The sequence below is a fragment of the Ascaphus truei genome, chromosome 9 (genome assembly GCF_040206685.1).
Source record: "Ascaphus truei isolate aAscTru1 chromosome 9, aAscTru1.hap1, whole genome shotgun sequence".
Lineage (NCBI taxonomy): Eukaryota > Metazoa > Chordata > Amphibia > Anura > Ascaphidae > Ascaphus > Ascaphus truei.
The window spans coordinates 20306622-20317366 of NC_134491.1; the positions used below are offsets into that span (position 1 = coordinate 20306622).

General features: G+C 57.1%; 1 protein-coding gene across 1 annotated transcript in view; it reads left to right on the forward strand.

The window, feature by feature from the left end:
- The window catches only part of PSMA5 (proteasome 20S subunit alpha 5), a 13725-nt gene extending 10796 nt beyond the window's left edge, over nt 1-2929 (forward strand). The window contains exon 9 of the mRNA XM_075613606.1: nt 2726-2929. Coding sequence (XP_075469721.1) covers nt 2726-2788 — 63 coding nt within the window. The 3' untranslated portion in view covers nt 2789-2929. The remainder of the gene's footprint in view (nt 1-2725) is intronic.
- The last annotated feature ends 7816 nt before the right edge of the window (nt 2930-10745 follow it).

Below are 10745 nucleotides of genomic sequence, written 5' to 3' on the forward strand. Positions count from 1 at the left end.
CTGCTCTCGCTCTCTCTCTCCCACCCAAACCCCCCCTCTTGCTCTCTCCCACCCAAACCCCCTCTCTCACTCTCTCTCGCTCTCTTCCACCCAAACCCCCCCTCTCTCTCGCGCTCTCTCTCTCGCGCGCTGCCGCGCGCGCGCGCGCTCTCTCTCGCGCGCTCTCTCTCTCGCTCTTCCACCCAAACCCCCCTGCTCTCGCTCTCTCTCTCCCACCCAAACCCCCCTCTCTCTCGCTCTCTCCCACCCCCACCCAAACCCCCCCCTCTCTCTCTCGCTCTCGCTCTCTCCCACCCCCACCCAACCCCCCCTCTCTCGCTCTCGATCTCTCTCTCGCTCTCTCCCACCCCCACCCAAACCCCCCCTCTCTCGCTCTCTCTCTCCCACCCCAAACCCCCCCTCTCTCGCTCTCTCTCTCTCCCACCCAAACCCCTCCTCTCTCGCTCGCTCTCTTTTCACCCAAATCCCCCCTCTCTCGCTCCTCTCTTTCACCCAAATCCCCCCTCTCTCGCTCGCTCTCTCTTTCACCCAAACCCCCCCTCTCTCGCTCTCTCTCTCCCACCCAAACCCCCCCTCTCTCTCTCTCTCGCTCTCCCACCCAAACCCCCCTCGCTCGCTCTCGCTCGCTCTCCCGCTCGCTCTCTCCCACCCAAACTCCGCTCTTTCGCTCGCTCTTCCACCCAAACCCCCCCCCCTCTCTCTCTCTCGCTCTCTCCCACCCAAACCCCCCCTCTCGCTCTCGCTCTCTCCCACCCCACCCAAACCCCCCCTCTCTCTCTCGCTCTCGCTCTCTCCCACCCCCACCCAACCCCCCCTCTCTCGCTCTCGATCTCTCTCTCGCTCTCTCCCACCCCCACCCAAACCCCCCCTCTCTCGCTCTCTCTCTCCCACCCAAACCCCCCCTCTCTCGCTCTCTCTCTCTCCCACCCCAAACCCCTCCTCTCTCGCTCGCTCTCTTTTCACCCAAATCCCCCCTCTCTCGCTCGCTCTCTTTCACCCAAATCCCCCCTCTCTCGCTCGCTCTCTCTTTCACCCAAACCCCCCCTCTCTCGCTCTCTCTCTCCCCACCCAAACCCCCCCTCTCTCTCTCTCTCGCTCTCCCACCCAAACCCCCCTCGCTCGCTCTCGCTCGCTCTCCCGCTCGCTCTCTCCCACCCAAACTCCGCTCTTTCGCTCGCTCTTCCACCCAAACCCCCCCCCTCTCGCTCTCTCCCACCCAAACCCCCCCTCTCGCTCTCGCTCTCTCCCACCCCCACCCAAACCCCCCCTCTCTCTCTCGCTCTCGCTCTCTCCCACCCCCACCCAACCCCCCCTCTCTCGCTCTCGATCTCTCTCTCGCTCTCTCCCACCCCCACCCAAACCCCCCCTCTCTCGCTCTCTCTCTCCCACCCAAACCCCCCCTCTCTCGCTCTCTCTCTCTCCCACCCAAACCCCTCCTCTCTCGCTCGCTCTCTTTTCACCCAAATCCCCCCTCTCTCGCTCGCTCTCTTTCACCCAAATCCCCCCTCTCTCGCTCGCTCTCTCTTTCACCCAAACCCCCCCTCTCTCGCTCTCTCTCTCCCACCCAAACCCCCCCTCTCTCTCTCTCTCGCTCTCCCACCCAAACCCCCCTCGCTCGCTCTCGCTCGCTCTCCCGCTCGCTCTCTCCCACCCAAACTCCGCTCTTTCGCTCGCTCTTCCACCCAAACCCCCCCCCTCTCGCTCTCTCCCACCCAAACCCCCCCTCTCGCTCTCGCTCTCTCCCACCCCCACCCAAACCCCCCCTCTCTCGCTCTCGCTCTCTCCCACCCAAACCCCCCCCGCTCTCGCTCTCTTCCACCCAAACCCCCCCCTCACGCTCTCTCGCTCTCTTCCACCCAAACCCCCCCTCTCTCGCTCTCTCTCTCTCCCACCCAAACCCCTCTCTCTTTCTCTCCCACCCAAACCCCTCTCTCTCTCTCTCTCCCACCCAAACCCCCCCTCTCTCTCTCTCGCTCTCTCCCACCCCCACCCAAACCCCCCCTCTCTCGCTCTTTCCCACCCAAACCCCCCCTCTTGCTCTTCTTCTCGCTTCTCTTCCACCCCAAACCCCCCCCCTCTCTCTCTTCTCTCGCGCGCTCTCTCTCTCGCGCGCTCTCTCTCTCGCGCCTCTCTCGCGCTCTCTCTCTCGCGCTCTCTCTCTCGCGCTCTCTCTCTCGCGCTCTCTCTCTCGCGCTCTCTTTCTCGCGCTCTCTTTCTCGCGCTCTCTTTCTCCGCGCTCTCTTTCTCGCGCTCTCTTTCTCGACGCTCTCTTTCTCGCGCTCTCTTTCTCGCGCTCTCTCGCTCGCTCTTCCACCCAAACCCCCCCTCTCTCTCTCTCGCTCTCTCGCCACCCCCCACCCAAACCCCCCCTCTCTCGCTCTCTCTCCCACCCCCACCCAAACCCCTCCCTCGCTCGCTCTCGCTCTTTTTCTCTCTCTCTCTCTCTTTTTTTTCTCTCTCTCTTTTTTTTCTCTCTCCTCTTTTTTTTTTCTCTCTCTCTTTCTTTTTTTTCTCTCTCTCCTCTTTTTTTCTCTATCTTTTTCTCTTCCCCCCTGCCCCTTGTCTCCCCACTCCCTCTGGAGGGGTTGAGGGGACCTGTCCTGGGAGCTATTCTGGTGGCAGGTTGCTATATTTGGGGCATTGCAGTGGCAGAGATTTCTCTCTGACATTTGTCACACACACACAGCAGCTGCTCACCCTGTACCCCCCCCCCTTCCGCCTCCAGCTCGCCACGGTAGAGCCCGGAAGAAGTTTCACATGTACTGTAAGGAAGAGCTGGAGGAGGTGATCAAAGACATCTGAGCATCGTTGGACCGCAGAGAATCGAGGCTCCATCTCCCGATCCCCGACTTCCCCCCTCTCCGACTTCCCTTCTCTCCACGCTCAAGATTTTTTAACATTGTGTCTGTATATAGATGCAGCTCTGGAGATAGATGCAGCTCTGGAGAGAAACCTGAAAATAAACCCTTTTCTTACTCCTCCAAACTGGAGCCATTTTAATATCCCGCGTGAGCTGCTCGAATGAGTGGGGAAACAGGCAGAGGCGACGCGGAACGCGCTGCGGGCAATGGAATTGTTTGTAGAGTGCTAACCTATGCCGCAGTGCAGCACAAAGGGAGAAATTAGAGAGCGGTGTCACAGACCTAATGTATACAACGGGTGAATAGAGGGGGACAGGGCGGTCATAATCTAAGTCTGTCCTCTCTGTCTTGAGGCTTCTCTGTGTGACAGCGGAGGTGACGCCTTCCTGTGGGAATGCACCGATGTCACAGGAGATGCATTCCTCTGTCACACGGGGACTAAAGATGCCCCCGGCTGTGCAGAGAGAATATGACAGTGCGTGTCATCTGCTAAAGCTGCAATTACTGTCACTTGTGTGTAGATCAGGGATGGAATCTCCAGGCCAGGTTTTTATTAGATCCCTGCTTCAGCACAGGTGGTTGTGCTGAAGCAGGGATATCCTTAAACCTGACCTGTTGCTGGCCCTTGAGGACTAGGTTGCCCACCCCATGCCACATCCCTCCCCTCTCTGCACCCGTAGTGAAAGGAGGACACACCAACTACTGACACGCTGCGCGTCCTGATTCCAGCCACCTTGCAAGAATAAAGCCGATACTATGCCCGTTTCGTCTGATTTTGCAACTTCTCTGTGAGCGTGAGACCTGGCAAACCTACCAGGGCACCCACACCACATGTATGTTCAACATTGTACGTCTCTATAGCAGGGGTGCTCGACTCCAGTCCCCATACACCCCCCCCCCCCCCCTAACAGGTCCAGTTTTCAGGATAACCCAGCTTCAGCACAGGTGGCTCAGTGGCGTTTTTGGTAGATGCAGCCAGGCGTCAGCACATTCAGCAGTTTCAGGTGCTGCAGCCTTTACACTCCAGGGAACCATTATTGTGGTGTTTGCTTGTAGGACTGCAGTCCAAAACCCTCATCAAATCTCCCCGCCCCCCTCCTCCGGCCCAGCTGCTCCAGACCGTGACAGGCTCGGGGGAGAGATATTTATAGATGCATCCAAACACCTTCACTGAATGGGTTATCTGTGTGCAGCTCTGCGCTGGGAACTCTGTTCTGAGGAGCTGACTATCCAGGGGAGGCCAACTCCAGTCCTCAAATGGCCACCAACAGGCTAGGTATTGGGATATCCCTGCTTCAGCACAGGTGGCTCAATCCTTCCGACTGAGCTACCTGTGCTGAAGCAGGGATATCCTAAAACCTGCCCTGTTGGTGGCTCCTGAGGACTGGCGTTGGCCTCTCTTGATCTAATATCAGAGCTGATTTGTGGTTGCAGTGTGTCTAGGCCAGAACTATCCCTCGTTCTCTGCAAACCCCTCTCCTTATAATCTATCCCCGACACCTCTGAGCTCCACCCTTATTATTGTTATGATTTATTATAATCCCATGTAAGTGTTATTGGCTTCACACCCCGCTGTGTTGCGGGGGTGGAATATGCTGGTTCTTTATAAACAAATGATAATATCTCAAAACCCGTGAGCTCCAGCCAATTCTTCTCTCGATTAACATTCTACACATCGCCCTCCACTCCCATATTATTCATATTAACAGACTCGTCACCTCCGATATCCCTTCCACACTTATTATTTATGTTGACATATGCCTGTTTTATTAAGGTGTATTTGTAAGGCGCCAACATATGCCACAGCACGGTACAATGGGATGTAGAGTTATGTATGTTGCATAAACGTTACATACACGTGAGGATGAACATGCACAAATGGATACAGAGGATAATGAGGGCCCTGATCCGGAGAGCTTACACTCGAGAGGAACTTATTGTAGGATGGAGTGTATCTGCAGTTGGGGTATGGCCCTGCCCGATGGCTGATACCATTAAAGTTTGGCGGGGGGAGAGAATGTTGTATAGGGTGGGGATTGGTCAGCCGCACAGCTGGTTGCGATGTTAGGGTATGCCCCAGATAGGCTTCATTGAAAAGGTGCGTTTCAGGGAGTTTTCTAAACATCTGAAAGCTGGGGGAGAGTGATGGTGCGTGGAAGGGGATTCCAGAGAGTGGGCAGCACGGGAGAAGTCCTTATAGGCGGGAGTGAGAGGAGGTAATGTGGGAGGAAAGGTGGATGTCGTGGGCAGAACGTAGGGGGCGTTTAGGTACAGTATGTATTTGGGGATGAGGGCTGAGATGTAAGGGGATGGGGGGCAGCGTCGCTAAGATCTTTGTAAGTCAGAACTAGGGTTCTACATTTGGTTCTAGAGGCTATGGGAAGCCAGTGTGGGCATTTGCGTAGCGGAGCAGCAGAAGTGGAGCGGGGAGTGAGATAGATTAGTCTGGCAGCAGTATTTGGATGGATTGGAGTTGGCACAGGTGGATAAGGTGGATGCAACTAGAAGAAGGTTGCAGTAGTCAAGGCGGGAGAAGATGAGGGAGTGAATTAGGATTTTGGTTGCATCATGAGTGAGGAAAGGGCGTATCCTGGCGAGATTTCGGAGGTGGAGATGGCAAGACTTTGTGAAGGGCTGAATGTGAGGATTGAAGGAGAGATGGTCAAAGATGACCCCTAGACAGCGGGCTTGTGGTGTTGATGAGATTGTGGTGTTATTGACAGTGAGCGAGTGTGGGTGTCTAGGGCTTCCAGCGGAATATTAGTTCTGTTTTGGTCATGTTAAGTTTCAGGTAACAATGAGGACGTCCAGGAGAAGATTGCAGAGGGACAATGGGAGACACGGCACAGGAGAGAGGGGGAGAGGTCAGGGGAGGAGAGATACATTTGGGTGTCATCAGCATATGTAGGTATCTCTTTATTTATATAGCACCATCTATGTTTATAATGTTTCACATAAGTAATACAAGTGACATAATAATATAACACATTAGCAAAAGGAGTCCCTGCCCCGAAGAACTTGCAATCAAATTGGTAAGTAGGAGGAACATACTGAAACAGTAGGAGGGCGTTCAGGTGTGTCTGCAGGGGGCCAAGGTGTATGTATGAAGTGTAGAGTATCATCCACGGAGCTACTCATGGTTTGTTGAAGTGTGTTGTAAGACGGGTCTTAAAGATGGATAGAGAGGGTGCTAGTCGGGTACTGAGGGGAAGGGCATTCCAGGGGTGTGGGGCAGTGACTGAGAGGTTTTAAGCGGGAGAGGGCTTTAGATGCAAAGGGGGTAGAGAGAAGACATCCTTGAGCAGAACACAAGCCGGGATGGTGCATAGTGAAAAATTAGGGCTGAGATGTAAGGAGGGGCAGAAGGGTGTAAAGCAGGCCTGCACAGCATGCGGCCCGCCCGGCCTCTCTGTGCGGCCCGCAATGAGATTTTAAAAAAAAGAAAAAAAAAAGGCGGCGATTCCCCGCGGTCCCAGGGGTGATGTGAGGTGCATTGAGGTGAGGTGCAGGCGAGGTGATGTACAGGTGAGGTGCAGGAAGGGTGATGTGAGGTGCAGGGGGGGGTGATTGGAGGTGCAGGGGGGGTGATTGGAGGTGCAGGGGGGGTCAGTGGATGTGAAAGTGGTGTCATTGGAGGTGCAGGGGAGGGTGATTGGCGGTGCAGGGGGGGTCATTGGAGGTGCAGGGGGGGTCATTGGAGGTGCAGGGGAGGGTGGTTGGAGGTGCATGGGGGTGATTGGAGGTGCAGGGGGGGTGATTGGAGGTGCAGGGGGGATGATTGGAGGTGCAAGGGGGGAGAGTGATGTGAGGTGCAGGGGGGAGAGTGATGTGAGGTGCAGGGGGGAGAGTGGTGTGAGGTGCAGGGGGGGGAGTGGTGTGAGGTGCAGGGGGGGAGAGTGGTGTGAGGTGCAGGGGGGGAGAGTGGTGTGAGGTGCAGGGGGGGAGAGGTGTGAGGTGCAGGGGGGGAGAGTGATGTGAGGTGCACGGGGGGGAGAGTGATGTGAGGTGCAGGGGGGGAGAGTGGTGTGAGGTGCAGGGGGGGAGAGTGCTGTGAGGTGCAGGGGGGGAGAGTGGTGTGAGGTGCAGGTGGGAGAGTGGTGTGAGGTGCAGGGGGGGAGAGTGATGTGAGGTGCACAGGGGGGAGAGTGGATGTGAAAGGGGCGTCATTGGAGGTGCAGGGGAGGGTGATTGGCGGTGCAGGGGGGGGTCATTGGAGGTGCAGGGGGGGTCATTGGAGGTGCAGGGGAGGGTGGTTGGAGGTGCATGGGGGTGATTGGAGGTGCAGGGGGGATGATTGGAGGTGCAAGGGGGGAGAGTGATGTGAGGTGCAGGGGGGAGAGTGATGTGAGGTGCAGGGGGGGAGAGTGGTGTGAGGTGCAGGGGGGGAGAGTGGTGTGAGGTGCAGGGGGGGAGAGTGGTGTGAGGTGCAGGGGGGAGAGTGCAGGGGGGAGAGTGGTGTGAGGTGCAGGGGGGAGAGTGGTGTGAGGTGCACGGGGGGAGAGTGATGTGAGGTGCAGGGGGGGAGAAGGATGTGAGGTGCAGGGGGGGAGAAGGATGTAAGGTGCAGGGGGGGAGAAGGATGTGAGGTGCAGGGGGGGAGAAGGATGTGAGGTGCAGGGGGGGAGAAGGATGTGAGGTGCAGGGGGGGAGAAGGATGTGAGGTGCAGGGGGGGAGAATGATGTGAGGTGCAGGGGGGTGGGATGTGTGTGGTGTGCAGGGGGGTATTGTGTGTTTGATGTGGAGAGGGAGTATTATGTGTGTGGGTGAGGGGGAGAGATGGGGGTATGAGAGATAGATGGGGAGTATCGCAAAGGTTGATAGGAGGGGTTCTGGAGGAGAGATGATGATGATGATGATGATTTTACCCGTGCGGCCCCAATTTTTTTTCCTTGGAGCATTTCAGCCCTTCTCGCTTTACGAGTTGTGCAGGCCTGCTGTAAAGCTTTTAAAAGTGAGGAGGAGAATTTTGTAGGTAATACGGGATTTGATAGTCATATGGATCAGGGGTGAGCAATGCTTCCCCGCTACACCCCCCTGCCTGCTTCCTTCCCTGCTCGGTCCCCCCCCCTCCCTTACCTTGTCTTCGTCACTCCAGCATCAAATGATGGCGCGGGGTCACGTTGTCATGGCGACGCGTCGCTGAAGACAAGGTAAGGATAGTTACAGAGGCCTCACGCGATCCCCCCCCCTCTGCAACTGCCATGCCCCCCCTCCCCTGGAAAATCTTGCGCGCCCCCAGTTTGTGCACTCATATAGATGATACATTAGTTCACCAAGAGAAGAGGCCCAAGGACAGAGCCCTGTGAGGCTCCGACAGAGAGAGCTATGTGACGAGGAGGAGACATCCGAGAAGAAAACACTGGGAAGAGGGGTGGGATAGCTAGGACGAGCAGGGCCGGCAACAGAAATCATGGGGCCCAGGACAAATGAAAGGAGCAGACCCTCTCCCCCACCCCGAACCCATAGCGCACCTACCACGGGAATTTTTTTTTAGCGTTTTCTTCTAATTGTAATATGGAAAAAAAAATTACAATGCAATCTGTTTATTTTTATATTTTCAACAAAAGACAAAGATACCCAATGCTACATCCAATGTGACAAAAGGCCTGGGGGGTACTCCGTATGAGCTTGGGGGTGGGGTTAAGTATGGGCCTTGGGGCGTGGGGGGATAAGTATGGGCCGGGCGAGGGGGGGTGTTAAGTATAGGCCTGGGGGTGGGGGGGGGGGGGGTTAAGTATAGGCCTGGGGGGTAAAGTACAGTATTGGACTAAAATGAATTACAGTACCTCTCTTCAACCAGTCTGCGGTGGGGGCCTTCGATTAGTTAGCGAGGGGGCTTTCAACTGGCCCGCGGGGGATAGGCTTCAACCGGCCCCGCGGGCGGGGGGGAGCCTTCAACCGGCACGCGGGAGGGGGGGGGGAGCCTTCAATCAGCCCGCGCTTCAACCATCCGGAGGGGGGGGGGTGAAGCATTCAATTGGCAGGCGGTGGGGCTGGTTTCGGAGGGGAGATAGAAGGCACGTGGGTGGGTGGGTGACTGCCTGCCTGGGTGGGTGACTGATTGCCTGGGTGGGTGACTGATTGCCTGGGTGGGTGACAGACTGCCTGGGTGGGTGACAGACTGCCTGGGTGGGTGGTTTACTACCTGGGTGGGTGACTGCCTTGGTTGACTACCTTAGTGGGTGGGTGACTGCCTTAGTGGGTGGGTGACTGCCTTAGTGGGTGGGTGACTGCCCGGGGTAGGAGGCCGGTGTGGGGGTAGCGGGTCCACAGGCAGCATTTGCGGCGCTTCCCCTGCCCCCGGTCCCCAGGGCTTCTGCCCGGGACGGGAGGTAGAGACGGGGGGGAACAAGGTTGGCGTGCACTCGCTAGGGTGCGTCCCCCTCCGACTCACATTCCCCTCGGGTTCCCATGCAGTCGGGGAGACAGGACCGAGGGGGGGGGGGAGTGAGGAAGGGGTCCGGCGATTGGGGGGGCAGGCCGCCGGACGCGCGCCACTCATAAGATGCATAGCCAGTAAACCCACCCACAGACGGCTTTTTTTCCCCCCTCTCCCAATCAGGGGCCCAAGCCATTTCAGTGGCGAGGGTGCATGCCCTTGGACTGTCCTCCCGAAGTTGAAGTTGGACCAGTCCTCGGTTTGTTTCCCTGAGGATTTCAGCCCGAAGGCCTAGGTCCTCAGGGACATTGATGCCTTCCTCTGTTAGGCTGAGTCCATAGAGACTCCAGCCGTGTGGAGGCGCGCGGAGGCTGAGGGAAAGCGGGTGCTTTCCCTGGCCTTACCACGCGTGCCGTCTGGGGGCGGGCCAGTGATGTCACGGAGCTGGTTCACCCTCATTGGGGCAAACCGCTCACGTGATCGGCCCTCCGCTCCCGTCAGCGCGTAAACTAAAAATGTATTGTCTGCAACGCCTGCAGAAGTGTGCGCGAGCCCCTGCTAAAGCCGCTCTCATTGCGGCTGCAGCGGCTCACTGGCAAGCGTGAGGCCGGCTCAGCAGCTAAGCGCTGACCATGCCCGCAGCCTTAGGATTCAGGACATCTGTCTCTTCCTCCCTCTGGCCAACCGGCCCGAATCGGAGTTCACATCAGGTCGTTTTCCCTCTTTCGAGGGATGATAACTAGCCCGTTTGTTGTGCCGGAGCACCCCAGCCCTAATGGGCCAGTTGTACGAATACCATCCCTCCATAGCCAAAAGGCACAAGAGAGATGTGGACCTGGGGCTATCCTACCCCTCAACAAGCCAGAGGACCAATACGTGTCACAGACCATCCTACTTAAGCCCCAGGAAGGATATGTACTGCATTGGTCATAGCCATATAGCCAAGAGACCAAAGGCTGAGAAACCAACCACACTGTTTCAACCTTAATGGGCCTCCTCAGTGTGGGGTTGGTTATCCTGGCTTTGCTAAATGAAGCAGGGATAGGTTTCACCACACTTAGTAAACTTATGGTGGGTAAAAAAAAGTGACAAAAACCCTCCACAGCAAAGCATATAGCAAATGGAAATATTTCTGTGTGCTCATTTGCATGTCTGAGGCTGCGGTCCCAGTCAGTACTGTGGACGCGTGCCCGGCGGGGGGGAGGGGGCGGCGCGTGCACAGTGCTAACCGCGATGTGCGGTCCTCCAGGGAGAGAGATTGTAACGGGAGGGGCGTGGTGGGAGTTTTGTGGGGGCGTGGCCATGACCTCACGCGGCTGGTTCGCTATCATTGGGTGAACCACCAATTTCATTGAGTTTCAAAAACCTGGCAGTACTGCGCGGCTACACCTTCAGCGGGAAGGTGCGTAATGGGCCCAGCCCCATTGAGGGGCGGTGCTTATATGCACAGCGCACGCCGGGGTGTGCGCTGTAGCAGTTACTGGGACCGCAGCCTTAGACAGGT